The 19,251-nt window shown below is 40.1% G+C and overlaps 1 protein-coding gene across 1 annotated transcript; it reads right to left on the reverse strand.

Annotated features, from left to right (window-relative positions):
- Nucleotides 1-8,169: 8,169 nt before the first annotated feature.
- Nucleotides 8,170-19,162, reverse strand: LOC124872427 (guanine nucleotide-binding protein subunit alpha-11-like). The gene is made up of 7 exons (XM_047372414.1): nt 18,901-19,162; nt 15,727-15,911; nt 15,147-15,301; nt 14,896-15,024; nt 14,616-14,745; nt 14,368-14,521; nt 8,170-8,669 (listed from the first exon to the last, which is right to left on the reverse strand). The coding sequence occupies exons 1-7, from the start codon at nt 19,019-19,021 to the stop codon at nt 8,479-8,481; spliced, it is 1,065 nt and encodes a 354-aa protein (XP_047228370.1). The 5' UTR covers nt 19,022-19,162; the 3' UTR covers nt 8,170-8,478.
- Between the last annotated feature and the right edge of the window lie 89 nt (nt 19,163-19,251).

Genomic DNA, 19,251 nt, shown 5'->3' on the forward strand with positions numbered 1-19,251 from the left:
GAATTCCAGTGTAACAATAACTTCCATGGCTGCAAATGTATAAGTTTGGTGTGGAGAAACTTGACTGTCCTGCACAGAGTCCTGACCTCAATCTTATTGAACACCTTAGGGATGAATTAGAGTGGAGGCCGCAGTTCTGGTTTTTCTCATCTAACTATGAACACATTCCTAAACCTTGTGGAAGATGTTTACAGAGTAATTAAAGTTGCTATTCCTGGCAACAGTAGCAACATCAACAAATTGGATCCTATAGATTAAGTATAGGATGTCATCAAAGTAGACAGACACATACTTTTGTTTAAGTTTGTAGACTAAATTGTAAACAATACAATTTTCATTTCAAAAAGCATTATGCAAAATATCTGTATCCTTATTGTCAGAGAAGATGGACCCTTCTTAGATAATGAAATATGACCAGAAGGTAAATGAGACTTTCCTACGTAAAAACAGCAGCCACAACTCCTGTTTGATCTATTACAGCAAGGTTGTCTGTCTTTTACTTTGGATATCTTCAGACAATTTTTCTTCCGAAGACATTCAGCATTCACGCTCAACAAATTTACAAAATGAGGTCAGATGAGGTTAAAACTGTGTGTTTGTATTATTAGTCCCTCAACTTCCTACTGTCATTGTTCCTCATGTGGGAACCAGTTCAGGTACATTTCACATGCTTTCTGTGCAGGAGGCGGGATCTGACCAATGAGCAATTTTACAATGGAAAGTTATATGTGTTTAATTTAGCAACTTGGATTGATATGGAAATAAATAACATTTATCACTGATGAATTACCAACTATAAATGGCTCAGAAATATCCTTGACTCTTAACAGATTAATCAGCATTAATAGTTTTTTTAAGATCATTGCTGATATTTTCTACCTTGGCATGATGGTAAGACTTGCATATATGCTCATCATCAGCAAACTGCCAAATATCAGCTCGTACTGACCCATTGCAAGTTATTATTTTGATTCCAAAAAGCCAAAACATGCACACTGCACTGCTTTGCGACAAACTAGCACAGAAGACCATGATTTCAGCTCAAGGAATGATAACAAAGCTTTTATTTAGCAGACTGGTTCCATTTACATACAGCCTTTCATCATCTTGGGAGTCCTGATCAATATAGATATAATATAATCCAAAACAGTTCCAAGCAAAAACATATTCAGATAACTACAAAAAAGGGAAATGACAGAACCAAAGCAATACCACAAGTTATAACAAAATTAAAAAGACACAATTCATCACCACTATAAAGGTAAATAAAATGAGAACGAAGATATACAGAATTCACGCATCTTCCAAAGATGGAGCAAAACACAAAAAGGCAGTTTTAACAAATTCAGTTTTCACTCCGAAAATGTTTTTTAGTAATTTGGAACTGGATCTGGTATCATAAAAAAATCTTGTATCATATGAAAAGGCTTTGAAATTTGAGTTGGTTAATTACCTAATAAAGCTTTTGCAATAAACAGTAACATGGATTTCCTTCTGATCTGGAGACACCTCTTTGAACCGCCACCTTAACGGGGTAGATGAGTTTGAGTGCTTGCATGATCCTAGAGGCTATGTTGTCCAGGGCTTAAATGCCCCTGGTAAGGTCCCCCATGGCAAACAGGCTCTGGGTGACGGGTCAGACAAAGAACAGTTCAGACGTTGTCAAGGATAGTGGTTCAGTTTGGGATGTGAACACTACAGAAAGATTCGGGCCAGAAATCCTTTTATCAGCTTTAATATGGTAAATCAGGAGTCATCATATCCACAGGTGTGTGGCTACACAGAAAAACACAGGAAAACAGTACAATAGGTATTATAATAAGTAACATAAAAACTGTTACATTACCATCTCTATCCACAGCAGTGTGGTACATCAACAAAGTGTAACAATTTTTTTCTCTCCATAGTAACTCTTTAATGTCTGTTCTAACCTGGCTCAAACACTGACATAACAGTCATTTCAGTTAACATTATAATAAACATAAATGCATAGCACAGATGCATATACTGGTGAACTAATGTTAAACATATTCCCTTACTCACATGTCACTAGCTCTTCATTGAGGGCAGATACAAACTACAGTCTAACGTTAATTAGTCACGTGGCTCAACACTACGAAACTAGTTCGAAGTAACAAACTTAAACATGCAAATATTCAAGGAAAGGTACTATAAATGTGCAACAGCAGCTTCAAACTTAAACGCACACAAAGGGAAAAACAGGGTGCTCAGTATTGGTTCTTGTCAGCTCTGTGCAGCAGCTACTAGGCAGCGAGCTATCAACCCAGCAAAGACGCAGCTTACGTGATGATGACTTTAGGTGCTCTATCGGAAATCTGAGCAGCCGGACTGAGCCTGAACGAAAGACGCGAGGCCATCCCCCAGTGGCCCCACCACCTGTAGGGGTAACCATGAGGGACTGGTACATAGAGGATCAGGCAGCAAATGGAGGTGGAGACCTCGATGACCCGATCTCTGGATGCTTAACCTGGCTCTAGGGACATGGAATGTCACCCTGCTAGGGGGGAAGGAGGCTGAACTTGTGCGGGAGGTTAAGAGATGTGGCTAGTAATAGTAGGGCTTACCTCCACGCACAATGTGGGCTCTGGATCCCAGCTCCTCAAGAGAGGTTGAACCCTCTTCTACTCTAGAGTGAACTTTGGGGAAAGGCAGTGGACTGGGGTGGGTTTGCTCGATGCCCCCCAGCTCAGCCGACTTGTGTTAGTGTTTAACCTGGTGGATGAGAGGGTCTCATCCCTGCGCCTTCGGTTTGGGGACAGGTCCCTGTTGTTTTAGCATATGGGCCGGCCGAGCAGTGGCGCAGAGTACAAGCCTTCTTGGCGTCCCTGTCGGGGGTGCAGATAGTGCCCAATTCGGGGACTCCGTCATTCTACTAGGGGAATTCTTCTCCACGTGGGTAATGACAGTGACACCTGGAGGGATGTGATTAGGAGGAATGGCCTTCCCAATCTGAACCCAAGTGCTGTTTAATTGTTGGACTTCTGTGCCAGTCACGGATTGTCCCTAATGAACACCATGTTCAAGTATAAGGGTGTTTATCAGTGCCCATGGCACCAGGACACCCTAGGCAGAAGGTCGATGATCGACTATGTAGTCGTGTCTTCAGATCTTTGGCCACATGTCTTGGACACCTGGGTGTAGAGAGGGGCTGAGCTGTACACTGATCACCACCTGGTGGTGAGTTGGATCCACTGGAAAAAGAGGTAGCCGGACAGACTTGGCAGGCCTAAGAGTATAGTTAGGGTCTGCTGAGAACGTCTGGTGGAGCCCTCAGCCAGGGATGTATTCAACGCCCATCTGTGGGAGAGCTTTGACCAGATTCCGGGGGAGGTTGTCCATGTGGACTGTGTTCTCCGCCTCTATTGTCAATGCTGCTGAAAATTGCTGTGGCCATAAGGTCTGCAGTGCTTGTCGCGACGGCAATCCCCGAACCCCTTAGTGGACACAAGCAGAAAGAGATGCTGTCAAGCTGAAGAAGGAGTCCTATCAGGTGTTGTTGGCTTGTGGGACTCCTGAGGTGGTTGACGGGTACCGTGAGGCCAAGTGTGACATGGCCTGGGCTGTGGCAGAGGCAGAGGCAGAGGCAAAAACACAGACCTGGGATGAGTTTGGTGAAGCCATTAGGGAAGGACTACCAGTCGGCCTCGAAGCGATTCTGGCAAGCCATCTGACGCTGGACTGGGGAGCCCTCAGCCAGGGATGTATTCAACTCCCACCTCCGGGAGAGCTTTGATCAGATTCTTGGGGAGGTTGGAAACATACAGTCCGAGTGGACTATGTTCTCAACCTCTTTTGTCGATGCTGCTGCCTGTACATGTGGTTGTAAAGAACCCCGTGGTGGACTCCAGCAGTAAGGGACGCCGTCAAGCTGAAGAAGGAGTCCTATTGGTTCTTGTTGGCTTGTGGGACTCCTGAGACAGTTGTAGCAGAGGCAAAAACCTGGTCCCGTTAGGAGTTTGGTGAGGCCATGAAGAAGGACTACTGGTCAGCCTTGAAGCTATTCTGGCAAACTATTTGGCAATTCACGATAGGCAAGCAGTGCTTTACCAACACTGTTTACAGTGGAGATGGGGAGCTGTTAAACTCAACGGGGAAAAGTTTTGTGCAGTGGAAGGAGTACTTTGACGATCTCCTCAATCCTGCCATCATGCCTTCCCTTGTGAAAGCAGAGACTGGGGACTCTGGACTGGCGGACCGGGGAGGTGGTCCGGACTGGAGAATGAGTTCGGACTACAGGGAATCACTCTCCTCAGCCTCTCTGGGTAGGCCTTTGCCAGGGTGTTGGAGAGGAGAGTCCAGACGATCGTTTTACCTCGGCTTCAGGAGGAAAAGTGTTGTTTTAATCCAGGCTTTGGTACACTAGACCAGATCTACACCCTCTGCAGGCTGCTAAAGGGTTTGCCCAACCTGTCAACATGTGTTTTATGGACCTGGAAAAGGCATTTGACTGCTCTGTGTCACTTTGCCTGTTCCTAAATTTCATAGACATGTTTTCTAGTTGCAGCCAACAGCCGGAGGGGGTCTGGTTTGGGGATCAGTGGATTTTGTCTCTCGTTTTCGCAGATGATGTGGTCCTGCTGGCCCCCTCTAGCCAATACCTACAGCATGCACCGAGGTGGTTCACAGCCGAGTGTGAAGCAGCTGGGATGAGGATCAGCTCCTCCAAGTTCAAGGCCATGGTTCACCACTGGAAAAGGTTCAGTATGAGTAACTGTTATGGCTGGTGGTTGTATGTACGTATGTGTGTATGTGTTTGTTTCGTGTTTGTACCCTCATCAACAGACTGCCCAGCTGATGTCGCTGCAAAGCGCCGTTTCCTCATTGCTGTTGGTAGCGCTGTTTCTGAAGGGATCGGATTTCTTCTTCTACCCTCCTACTGGACCTTCAATGGTTACTCTCTTCTTCGCTGGATACTCTCTTCTTCGCTGGATACACTCTTCTTCAATTTTCCTGATGGACTCGGATCTCCCTGCACGCTCTGCACTCCTCCTGCTGGATGTCTCCGGGAGTTCATTTTGGACTATTCATTTCCTGGTTCTTCCAAATTCGCCGCCAATCATTGAAGAGATCGCTCTATATAAACCCTCTGCACCTGCCACTAAGGGCAGCTGTGATTCAGAGTGAACAGGTCGCCACAGTTTGACCTGGGTGTCTTGAAACATTGACTTTGCTTGTATGCTTACCTGCTTATTGGTTAGCTCCATTGCTGTTGGAATCCATTTTCTAACTTGACTCAGAGGAGTTTGTTAAAAGCTTGTTAAGCTTTATCTTGAATTGTTTGTTTGTTGTTAGCTGGGAACTTTTTGCTTTAAGAAACTGTTGTATTAGTTCTTGTCCCTCCTTTTGTGGGATTATTTTCAGTTAAATTACTGGTTGTTGCATATTTGTTAAATTTATGGTTATTGTGTGTTTTGGGTTTTACCCCTTGTTATTGTAAACGGTTTGTACTTTGTCAAGTACCCTCCTTTTGTTTGTATTTTGTTAAAACTAACAGAAACTGAACTGAAAAGTAATAAATTACTCTTTCATTCACTTAACCATTACCATCTGGTTCAAATATTTACCACCCCCTACCTATAGACCGAGTGGCGTCGTAACTTCTAAAAATTTCAGCATTATTAATACTTACAATAGATCTCACCTAAAGGCAGTTGATTTAGTTGTGGTTTATGGCTGCATTTGTTTTGCTTTTTCAATATTTGTTTTATTATATTTCTCTGGGAACACCTGTCCTAAACAGCAAGAATCCTAGAGAATTTCCAAACCTTTCCATACCATGGCCCCCCAAACAGCATTAGCTTCTGGGCAGGGACCCCCTTTTGTAAACCCACAGAAACATAAACTTTTTTAAATGTCTTTTATCAACTATTCAATAATCAGTACATTTCTTTAATGTAAGAATATTATTAAAATATGTTAACACAATTATAATCCTACTTAATATCATTCAACAAACTGTTGAGAATAAGAACAGTGTTTTTTTTTAGCATCATCCACATCCTTTCTGAGGCCCCCTTAGCGCCCCCACTTTGAAAACCACCTGCTTTAGGAAATGTTTCATGGTTGTCCAAATTGACCAGCTGCCAGGGATTTGGGAGATGAATGTATGTTGATTTTTTTTTTGTCAAACCTACCAGACAAGCCTTATTCCAGAAGTAAGTAGTTGGTGCTGCCATTCTCCTAAAGTTGAAACCAGTTCAGGTACATTTTAACATTCCTGTTGTGCAGGAGGCGGGCTCTGACTCAGAAGCCATGTCATGACTATTTGCTTCCATATTCCTTTTATTCTAATCAACAACTTGTTCCCCTTTGTTTAACTGTGAAAGAAAAATAAATGCCGGCCAGTAAAAGAGAATGTGTGCTTCTTGGCGAAGCAGAAGGGTGAACAGGTTTGTGTGAAACTGAATAACTACTTTTATGAAGTAAACCATAAGACAGGCATTTTATAGTATGTGTTACATATGTAAAGAAGCTTAAACTTAGTCCCAAAATGTAGACCTAAAGAATGAAAAACACACCTATCTTGATTCTTACAATGAAATATAACAAAATACACCTTAATTCAGATTTTACAACACACACACAACATAAAGTTTTATTATTTGTATTTCACAAAGATAGTGATAACTAATACATTTAAACAACTTTTTAAGAAGACCCTTAGCATCACTGTCAAATAGAAATATTTATTTCAAACCCATGGCACTGTAGATGGCTGCAGGGTGTACGTTCCTCCTCTCAAAGCATGAGACAGGACGTGTTTACTCAGTTGAACTAGTTAAACTAGTCTTATGCCATCTGCTAGTTGTATAATGCAAAATAGCTTCCATACTTAACAGTTCAGTATAAGGTATGATTGCAACCAGAAGTATTCACCTCCCCTCAAAAGATTTTAAGGATTTATCTGTTAAAGATTTTTGAAAGAGCAAAATTCTAAAACAGATTAATTTTTTCATTTAGATTTTGTGGCACCAATGGCATTTGTTCAAAATAAGCATTGAGACATTTGCAGAGAGAGAAGGCGTAAAGCCATTCACCAAAGGGATCAATGTAAGGTATCAAATACCAGATGGCTGCATCAAGAATATACTAGTAAGGGGCCCCTGCAAAGTGCCACCCTATTGTTAGGAACTGTGTAATGTCCTCCATAAGGATATTCTGTGTGAGTCGCAGTCCACAAAAGCTGACACAGGACATTATTTTATTAAAGCTGAAGAGCCTTGAATAAACTCATATTCCATGAGCCACTATTAAATGGTTAATGGACTGAACTTATATAGCGCTTTTCCAGTCATACAGACTGCTCAAAGTGCTTTACACTAGCGCCACATTCACCCAATCGCACTCACTAACGCTCACACATTCATACACCGATACGCAGATCGGTAGGCAACTTGAGATTAAGTGCCTTGCACATTGACATATGGCAGGAGGACACTGGAATCAAACCCACAACCTTCTGATTGCAAGACGACTACTCTTCCTACTGAGCCACAGTCGCCTATTAAGAGCTATTAAGAGCATTATGAAGAAGCTTGTCTGGAAACTTGTCTGGCCATGGAAAAAAACTAAAATCATGAAGGGCCCTTAGCTTAGCATAGGCTGAATCCCATATTCTGGGGATTTTCCTCATACTAGTAAATATTACCACAAAGAATTGCAACACTTTTTCAAGAAGCCTTATCAATTCTTATTAATTTGCACAACATAAACATGGGTGATTTAATATACACATATGTGCTGTGCATAACCTTGAAGCACAAATAAGTTAGGCAAGACTCCAAAAGACACCAAAGGTCAACTAGAATATGTCTAGAAAGGCCAGACATATGAATAGAACAATACCATCTCCACAGTCACGCATGGAGGTGGGTCATTGATCATGTTGGCAGTTATTTTCTGTGGGAGTAACTCATGATCTCATATAACTGACCACCTAAATTCCTTCTTGACTTCAAGTCAACACAACCTTTATTGATCCTTCTCACTCACCAGATTGCCCAAATCCTCCCAAAGATTGAAAATCTTTGGGAGAATTCAAATATGCCAGTTGTGGCACTGAAACCATGAAATGTATTTGCACAGGATCAATGGCGAAGATTCTGATAGAGTGGTGTAAGAAAAGCTAAATGATGCTCTACACAAACACTTGTTTTGCCATTTATGGTCATCTTTTATCAACATCAGGATAATGAGGTGAGGAGGCTGAATATTTCTAGTTGGAACTGTATGAATACAATGCCAATTTTATGATTTACTATTTTGATACAATGGTGTTTCAATAAAATAAAATTATCCTGTACAGTGGGGGTAAACATCCCCATGTTAGCTATTTTTCTTTTTTTCATTGTCTAAAAACCTGAGTCTCACAGTACTTCAATATCAAAACATTGCAACATGTCATTCTATCTGGGCTTTTTTTAGGTTACTAAAGGTAACTCATTACTTGGTTTTCTCTCATACAATGTTGAATTTTTCGAGGTTATCTTGAAGAAGTGTGTCTTTGACAGCTTTGAAGACGACCCGGATGTTTTCTGTGTCTGTGGCGCAGGTGAAGTGTGTATAGAGGGCTTTATGATGCTTGTTGTGTAATTGAATGTACAACTTCTCTATGAACTTTTGTGCTGATTGAGCATCGCCTTGAGGCCCTGTGGGAGAGAGAGTGGACAGGATTAGAGTGAATCAATGCACTCCATTCATAGTTTAGCTGTTCCTATTTATACATAATTTATTATGTGTCTAGCTTAGGTATTTTATTTATTCTTTTTTTTTCAGTTGATGAGAAATTCAAGGAATTTTCAGTTGGTACTCCCTTTTGTTTTTTCCTTATCTTAGTTTTAAATTTGACATGACACAAATATCAATTTCACTTAAAACCTGGCCACTGTATTGGAAGAAGACACTTATTTATCTTGCCACCAAACACATTAAGGAAGATGGTAAAAAGAAATTCTAAAGTGTTGGAGAACTGAAATAAAGAGTATTTTCTTTCGGATCTGAAACTCTCCGTAACAATCATGAGACACTTGCTACATACTCACTTATTGTGCAGTATGGATGCCAGAAAATATCTGTGGGAAGTGGAATTAAACTGTCCTGGTACTTCAACTAAAAGTCTGGTGGCCTTCACAAAAAAAACTTGAAGGGGGTCTCCCTGGGGCTTAAAACACAATAATGATCCATTAAATATGCCCAAATCACCAGAAATGGTTCACCAGACACAAAATTAATGCTCTTCAATGGCCTTCTCAGTTCCTAGGTCTAAGTCCTGCAGAAAACCTACGAGAGGAGCTGAAGAAAAGAAAGCATTAGAGAGGACCAGTGACTGGACGATCCTGAGAGATTATGCAGAGATTCAAGATGCCACTGTCAGTCTTTGAGGGCTGGTCTCCTGCAACTTTAGATGTGTCGCTGCTTCAACACAGCTAAATCAAAATATTAAGACATTAGTGGGACTGTGAGAAATTTGACTGCATGCTGTGGAAGCAACTCAGCCATTTGATGTGGGCCAAGGTCATGCTTGAATGTTGCAGGGCATTGGCCCTCAAGAACTGGATTTTGAGACACTTGTTTTAGGACAAGATTGAGTTCTGCCCTCTTGGCAAAAGACAAATATACAGTCCCTTGCGAAAGTACTTGGCCCCCTTGAACTTGTCAACCCCTTACCACATTTCAGGCTTCAAACATAAAGATATAAAATTCAGATTTTTTGTGAAGAATCACCAACAAGTGGGACACAATTGTGAAGTGGAATGAAATTTATTGGATGTGTCAAACTTTTTTAACAAATAAAAAAAAACTGAAAAGTGGGGCGTGCAATATTATTCGGCTCCTTTACTTTCAGTGCAGCAAACTCACTCCAGAAGTTCAGTGAGGATCTCTGAATGATCCAATGTTGTCCCAAATGACTGATGATGATAAATAGAATCCACCTGTGTGTAATCAAGTCTCCGTATAAATGCACCTACTCTGTGATAGTCTCAAGGTTCTGTTCAAAGCGCAGAGAGCATCATGAAGACCAAGGAATACACCAGGCAGGTCAGATATACTGTTGTGGAGACGTTTAAAGCCGGATTTGGATACAAAACGATTTCCCAAGCTTTAAACATTCCAAGGAGCACTGTGCAAGCAATCATATTGAAATGGAAGGAGTATCAGACCACTGCAAATCTACCAAGACCCGGCCGTCCCTCTAAACTTTCATCTTGAACAAGGAGAAGACTGATCAGAGATGCAGTCAAGAGGCCCATGATCACTCTGGATGAACTGCAGAGATCTACAGCTGAGGTGGGAGAGTCTGTCCATAGGACAACAATCAGTTGTACACTGCACAAATCTGGCCTTTATGGAAGAGTGGCAAGAAGAAAGCGATTTTTCAAAGATATCCATAAAAAGTCTCATTTAAAGTTTGCCACAAGCCACCTGGGAGACGCACCAAACATGTGGAAGAAGGTGTTCTGGTCAGATGAAACCAAAATCCAACTGTTTGGCCACAATGCAAAACGATATGTTTGGTGTAAAAGCAACACAGCTCATCACCCTGAACACACCATCCCCACTGTCAAACATGGTGGTGGCAGCATCATGGTTTGGGCCTGCTTTTTGTCAGGAGGGACAGGGAAGATGGTCAAAATTGATGGGAAGATGGAGGGGGCCAAATACAGGACCATTCTGGAAGAAAACCTGTTAGAGTCTGCAAGAGACCTGAGACTGGGACGGAGATTTATCTTCCAACAAGACAATGATCCAAAACATAAAGCCAAATCTACAATGGAATGGTTCACAAATAAACATATCCAGGTGTTGGAATGACCAAGTCAAAGTCCAGACCTAAATCCAATTGAGAATCTGTGGAAAGAGCTGAAGACTGCTTTTCATGAACGCTCTCCATCCAACCTCACTGAGTTCCAGCTGTTTTGCAAGGAAGAATGGGCAAGAATTTCAGTCTCTCGATGTGCAAAACTGATAGAGACAAGCCCAAAGCGACATGCAGCTGTAATTGCAGCAAAGGGTGGCGCTACAAAGTATTAACACAAGGGGGCTAAATAATATTGCACGGCCCACTTTTCAGTTTTTTATTTGTTAAAAACGTTTGACACATCCAATAAATTTCATTCCACTTCATGATTGTGTCCCACTTGTTGATTCTTCACAAAAAATTAGAATTTTATATCTTTATGTTTGAAGCCTGAAATGTGGCAAGAGGTTGACCAGTTCAAAGGGGCCGAGTACTTTTGCAAGGCACTGTATAAACCTATTGACAGAATTGACATGTATTGTCATCTTTAGGGCTGTGGTTTTGTGTTCATTTTGGAGTTTTTGTACTTTAAGTCTTATTTGGAGTTTTCTCTTTAGTTACTGTTTCACTTTAGAGAAAGTTCTGAAGTTCCTGTTTTATCTGATTTCTGTGCAGTGTTCTTTTTACTTCCTGTTTTCATTGTTTCACAGGTTCCTGTCTTCCTTGTCACTTTTGGTGTAGTTGTCCCAGCCACTTTTATGCTTAGTCAAACTCTGTTTAGTTTTAAATTCATTGTGTTTTCCTTTTATTTTTACCAATCACCTCTCAATACCAATACCTCTCAACAGTTTTCCCTCACTTCTCTTTGGCTCCCTGTTCAGACTCACACTGTTTAGACTCCCCTGTCTTGCATTCAGTAATAATCCCCCCCCCCCCAGTAAGTTTCCTTGTTGTTTTTTTCTCCTAAGCTCTTCATCAGTTCTGATGGTGTTTGTGTTTCATTTAACTGACCATCTTAGGCCTACACAAGGACGAAAACTGTATTGTTTTAAAATCACGCACGCAGCACAACTATAAACGCAGTAGTATATACAGTACAGACCAAAAGTTTGGACACACCTTTTCATTCAAAGAGTTTTCTTTATTTTCATGACTATGAATATTGTAGCTTCACACTGAAGGCATCAAAACTATAAATTAACACATGTGGAATTATATACTGAACAAAAAAGTGTGAAACAACTGAAAATATGTCTTATATTCTAGGTTCTTCAAAGTAGCCACCTTTTGCTTTGATTACTGCTCCGCACACTCTTGGCATTCTGTTGATGAGCTTCAAGAGGTAGTCACCTGAAATGGTTTTCACTTCACAGGTGTGCCCTGTCAGGTTTAATAAGTGGGATTTCAAGGCTTATAAATGGGGTTGGGACCATCAGTTGTATTGTGCAGGAGGTGGATACAGTACACAGCTGACAGTCCTACTGAATAGACTGTTAGAATTTGTATTATGGCAAGAAAAAAGCAGCTAAGTAAAGAAAAACGAGTGGCCAGTCAGTCAGTCCGAACAATTGGGAAAACTTTGAAAGTGTCCCCAAGTGCAGTCGCAAAAGCCATCAAGCTCTACAAAGAAACTGGCTCACATGAGGACCGCCCCAGGAAAGGAAGACCAAGAGTCACCTCTGCTGACGATAAGTTTATCCGAGTCACCAGCCTCAGAAATCGCAGGTTAACAGCAGCTCAGATTAGAGAACAGGTCAATGCCACACAGAGTTCTAGCAGCAGACACATCTCTAGAACAACTGTTAAGAGGAGACTGTGTGAATCAGGCCTTCATGGTAAAATAGCTGCTAGGAAACCACTGCTGAGGACAGGCAACAAGCAGAAGAGACTTGTTTGGGCTAAAGAACACAAGGAATGGAAATTTGACCAGTGGAAATCTGTGCTTTGGTCTGATGAGTCCAAGTTTGACATCTTTGGTTCCAACCACCGTGTCTTTGTGCGGCACAGAAGAAGTAAACGGATGGACTCTACATGCCTGGTTCCCACTGTGAAACATGGAGGAGGAGGTGTGATGGTGTGGCGGTGCTTTGCTGGTGACACTGTTGGGGATTTATTCAAAATTGAAGGCATACTGAACCAGCATGGCTACCACAGCATCTTGCAGCGGCATGCTATTCCATCCGGTTTGCGTTAAGTTGGACCATCATTTATTTTTCTTTGGACCATCATTTATTTTTCAACTGGACAATGACCCCAAACACACCTCCAGGCTGTGTAAGGGCTATTTGACCAAGAAGGAGAGTGATAGGTTGCTGCGCCAGATGACCTGGCCTCCACAGTCATCAGACCTGAACCCAATCGAGATGGTTTGGGGTGAGCTGGACCGCAGAGTGAAGGCATAAGGGCCAACAAGTGCTAAGCATCTCTGGGAACTCCTTCAAGACTGTTGGAAAACCATTTCAGGTGACTACCTCTTGAAGATCATCAACAGAATGCCAAGAGTGTGTGGAGCAGTAATCAAAGCAAAAGGTGGCTACTTTGAAGAACCTAGAATATAAGACATATTTTCAGTTGTTTCACACTTTTTTGTTCAGTATATAATTCCACACATGTTAATTCATAGTTATGATGCCTTCGGTGTGAAGCTACAATATTCATAGTCATGAAAATAAAGAAAACTCTTTGAATGAGAAGGTGTGTCCAAACTTTTGGTCTGTACTGTATATGCCAGGCCCATTGGTGGTGCTGTGACTCTGCTAGAGAAACACACAAAAAACAGTGGACAAAAACACAGGGCATGCGCAAACCACTTATGCGAGGTAAACAAAGTAAAAACAATATGGTGGCAAAGTAGCACATGAAGGTTTGGAGCTACTATGTCATTGTTTCAGCATTTCAAAACAATTCCACTCAAAAATTATTTATTAATTAATTATTATTATTTTGATTATTTTGGTCTGCTAAATTGCCAGATCGGTGTGAATTTGCACCAAAAATATTTACTGAACCGTGATCCTGCCACAAGTCATTCTGTTAAAAACAAACTTTTCTAATTTATAACTTTTTTCAGTGAAAGATTATGCAACTGCAATAAAATATAAACTTATTCTATGAATTTGTATCTTCATCAAAGGTGCTAATAATTGTTGCTACCGCTGCCTTTTGAAGCTTTTTTAGACTGATAAAGTGTTTCTTGTTTGGTAGTTTTTGTAGTAGAACAGTGTGATGGTTAGCACTGTTTTCTCACAGCAAGAATGTTTCAGATTGAACTCCTCATTTGGTTTGCTTGAGTCAGTCCATGTGGACTCTGCATGTTTTGGATGGCCAATCTGTTCAGGGTGCGTGCTGCCACTTCTCCTCTGACTGCTGGTATGGGCTTAATCCCCCCCTGTTATGATGTTAGGACTAAAGAGCTAAAGGTTTCACATCTGGGAGGTTAACACACAGCACCAAAATAAATACCTAACAAAGCATTAGGAATTGTTGGTAGTATTTTCTAGAAATACAGGAATCAGGTGAAAGTTTTTCTTGAAATGTGTTAAATTGTAGAAGTAATATTTTTCAAATAAATACAAATTAAACATGTGTAGCAATAGGGAATAATTTACCACTGTAGTCTGGAAAGTAGGTTGACAGATTAGATTTTGTGATTTTCTCTGCCAGCAGGTCTTTTTTGTTCAGAAAAAGGATGGTGGAGGATTCTTGAAACCAAACGGACGAGGTGATTGTCTCAAACAGGGCGAGGCTCTCACGTAGTCGGTTCTAAAACAGCAAATGGGAATAATCTTAACAAATGCTAAAACTGAACCCTTCTGAAGCTGGAGAACAAAGGATCCATGACACCATCAAAACCTACCTCATTCTGGCTCTCATAAAGGACTTGATCGTATTCACTGAGGGCTGCCAAGAATATGACAGAAGTGACATTTTCAAAGCAGTGGATCCATTTCTTCCTCTCTGAACGCTGGCCACCCACATCCACCATCCTACAGGCAGATGATGCGCTTATATTACCTTTTGTTTGCTATAAAACGTTACTTTTACGTCTCCATTTTTTAAACTGACAGTGCAGACAAAATTACGTTCAACAGGTTAAGGTTATCATTTGTGCTAGCTTTGTACCAGTAGCAGCATACCTGAAGATGACTTTTGACATATCAAACATGTACTCTATGATGCCTGTGGTGGCTATTCGGACCCTCAATATATCCTGCACAGTAGGAATATATCCTGGGGCTGTGATTCTGTCCATGTCAGTCAGATAACTAAAACATTAACAACAAAACATACAGTTTAATACTGTGACATGCATTTCGGTGTATTAAAAGCACTATACAAAAACTATTTTTATTTACATTCTCATTCAAATAGTCAATATAGATCTTACTATTTGGCAGAGTCTGACAACTGGTACTCCCTCCTACGGTCATAGCACTGTTGTATACCATGGTCATTCCACACTCGCTTAATGGCATCCACCTGCCAGGACTCCAACATTGTCACCTCGATTACCTCCACTTGGCTCAGTTTGTCTGCATATGGCTAACCCAAAACATCCACAGTTAAGTCAACTATACACAAACCTTTTGTCTTTGTATGCAACTTCATAAAGATGTTTTGGTTGTTCTTTTTGTAGTTTTTTTTACAGACATAAAATACCTTAAGAAGACTAGGTTTAAACAACCTGCTGGTTGCAACTTTATACACACACTGATTAAAAAAACTAAAGCAGTTGGTAGGCACAGTCCTGTTTGGTTAACACGTTCAAACCACCAGTGTGTTTTTGATTCAATTTATTCACCTGCATTTACTGGCACATCAAATGGTGGCATTACAAGTGGAGCAATGTGTTACAGTCATTGCCAGAGCACATGACTGTAAAAACACTGACTCAGCAGACACATAAGATATCCCATAAATGCATAAAACTGGATTGGAATGACTAGAAGTGTTTGTGAGTTTCTTACAATATTTTGGTCGTCAACATAGTCAATCTTTAGCTGCCTCATGGCATCAATCAGCGCCTGGATGGCTGTGATGATATTCTGGAAGAGAACTCGAGTGAAACCTCTCCTGTCAGCTTCAGTGTACCCTTGACCATGGATAATCCTCATCTGTTTGATAAAGGTGCTCTTCCCACTTTCACCAGTTCCTGAAAATATGAAATGAATGAGATCAATTAATACACATTTTAATATTAAACATGTTCATAAGGTTTGTTGTCACATTTCATAATGAATTCATTGCATGATGTGAAGAATTTATGTAGAGCATGGGGCCAAAGTATAAATTAACTTTCTGATAAAAGCTGTATGTTTCTCCCTGTCTTTGCTCTACGAGAGCTGCTATAACTCTAGTCATTAAACTTTACAACATTCGAAGCCAATAACTAACAATATGAACAAGGAGAACAATTTCTTTTAACTGGAAAAACACTAACATATGTTATAGGTTATCAGTGAGTCATATTTAAACGGAAAGCAAAAATGCTTAGCCAAGCAATTTACCAAGATGCATGAAAGCATCAGCAGCAGGAGCAAGATAGTGTATGAGTTTCTGGATGTGCTGTAGCTTTATGTGTCAAGTCTGACACAAAACAAATGAAAAAGATAAGCGTGTTTAAGGTGAACAAATGAGCTTTTCCAACTGAATAAAACCCATGTTGTAGCAGCATGATAAGGCCATCCTGCTGAAACTGGTTAGGACCAAAAATCCCTCACTGTCAGGAATAGGAGGGATGGATAGGAGAGACTGAAGCATTCTAATCATTAGTGAGTGAATTTAGTTGGACATAATTACAACACTAACATAGAACAGATTGATAAAATTTTATGTGTCATTTTACTTTAAAACAGCAGAAGTTTCAAGCCCATAGACTACATTGCATTAAGGGGGGGGATCTACCTTTAATTTAATTTATGACCAGGAGTCAGTATGACCAAATACCTTTTCTCAAATTACTTGGATCAATATTGGGGACTAAACATTACTGATCATTCCTGATCCCTATTTTCCAAAACACTCTCCACTGCCAAATGTATTCACTAACCCATCAAACGCATTGAATTCAGGTGTTCAAATCACTTCGATGGTGAGACAATGTGTTGCTCACAAGAGCTCTGTGAATCCCAACGTGGTACTATGATAGGATGCAATAGGTCTAGTTGTGAGATTTCCTTATTACTAAATATTCCACAGTCAATTTTGGTGGTATAATAACAAAGTGGAACCAATGAGGAATAAAAAGGGACACAACAATAAAATGGTAGACCATATAAAAATATGAAGCGAGGTCACAATGTGCAGAGGTCACCAGCATTCTGCCAAGTCGATATAGCTACAGATCTCCAAAGTTCATAACGCCTTTAAATTTGTCTATAAATGTCTATAAAAACATGGATGAGTGCGTTTGGTGTGCTTGCACAGAGTCCTGACTTAAATTAAGAGGTCAATAATCAGATGTCACTCAAGGTAAGATGTATATGAAGAAAGATGTTTAAATAGTTTTGCCAGAATAGCATAATAACCAGTCAGGCTTCTCTTAGTGAACTGGCCTGAATTAAGGCATTATATGAGACATGTAACTATTAACAGTAGCATACTGTATATGCATTCAGCCTTCTCCTCTTTCAGGAGTTGTGATTCTTTGTATAATTCTTCTTTACATTTCACTTCAAATGCAATATATCTAACTCTTCACAATCTCTATGATTTAGTTTAGTTTAGTATGATTTAGCTTTGCTGGGTAAACTGCAAATAAACCTCAGTAACCTACTTCTTATCATGCCTTGAGACATTTGCTGTAAATTGGCAAAATTTATTTAAAAGAAACTGCACTGAACTGAAAGTGAATTCTTGTAGCTACTATTTCCATGTCTCCAAATAGCTCCCTAGGCTTTGACAGATGTTACTGATTTGACTTTCCTACCATTCACCATGGTCATGATATAATCTGCAAAAAGTCCTTAAACTCAAAACCTTCACATACAGCAACGATTTTAAGAGTATCATAAAAAATGCTGTAAAGGAGAAATGTCTTTGTTTTATTAAGAGGTCACAGTGTTTGAATAGCCATGTCCTTTTGTTTTATTTATCATGTATTATTTACTTGTTTAATATAGTTCTTTGTGTAGCAGTTGTCTTGGTCAGGTCTTCCATGTAAAACAGATTTCTGATCTCAAGGGAACTTCCTGGTTAAATAAAGGCATAAAAAACTAACTCAAACACAGCATCACATGGAAGCCTTATCTTGGAAAACTAATAGATAAATAAAACATCTTCACTGACTGACATGTACACCCCACATTCAACTTACACTTAAAGGTCTCTTTTTCACATTAACAACAAATGCAGCAGTCCTCTGTAGTTTCACTTAAATGAGGAGACCTTTTATAAAGCTGAGTTATCAAGGATTGAACTATGTAAAAAAAGTAAAAGTTATCCTGTTAATATTGAACACTATGACATACTCCTATCTAACCCTTGGTTTCTATGACTATAGATTCTGTGTTTTTAATGTTTAATGTATTATCATCCATTCATGATAAGACACAGTGAATTCTTGATAGGCAGGATATTTATTGAACCATTGTCTTTACAAAGCATTCAGGATGCAGTTAGTGAACATACTATGCATTATTGTACACAAGACAATAACCACAGATAATAGTTTTTGTACTATACAACTAAATCTGAGTACCATAGAAAAGAGATGTTGATTACCTAGAATAGACAGTATTAAAATGCTCTATTTCAAGCTGAGTGTCACAGCAATGACCAGTGGAGGTAAATCCCTGCAGTTCTTGCTAAACAACTGACAACAGATGCTATGAACCAGGGAAAGAAAATAAGACTTCTAGGAAACTGAACCTTTATTGTAATAGACATCCCAAACCAAACGTGTAAGCCTTTTTTACACGTTTTACAAGTTTTCAGCAGTTTCATTTTCATTTAAATGATTTTCTACTAATATGTAAAATGCTATTTTTTGTTGATGACTAAAATGTAAACACTAAGATTAAAAGCAACGCACAACAATTTTTAAATTTCTATTGTGAGATTAAGTGTCAAGAAGACAAACTCTTCCTAGACATAATCAGGAAGAGAATCCATATAAATCTTTTTTTTTTTTCAAATCTTACCTAAAAGCAGAAGCTTCAGTTCCCGTTTAAGATTTTTTTTGTCAAGCTGAAGTTGTCTCTCTATTTCCCTTGATATCATCCGGCTCTCTTGATCTTCAGGAGACAAGCAGCACTCGTCCATTGTCGTCCAAGTTCAGCAGATGCTGTTTGTCAAAGAGTGTCCCAGCAGATGAGGATTACTGAGATAAATGTATACCGGTGTTGTCAGACGTCGCCTTTAAATCTTTTTCCTGAAACCAGAACATTGTTGGTGACTTTCTGCCGTCATCCTTCCTCATACGGGACCAAGTTCAGGTACATTTTATACATTCCTGCTATGCAGGAGGCGGGCTCTCAATGAAAGGCTTTGTC

The sequence above is a fragment of the Girardinichthys multiradiatus genome, chromosome 8, assembly GCF_021462225.1.
Source record: "Girardinichthys multiradiatus isolate DD_20200921_A chromosome 8, DD_fGirMul_XY1, whole genome shotgun sequence".
Taxonomy (NCBI): Eukaryota; Metazoa; Chordata; class Actinopteri; order Cyprinodontiformes; family Goodeidae; genus Girardinichthys; species Girardinichthys multiradiatus.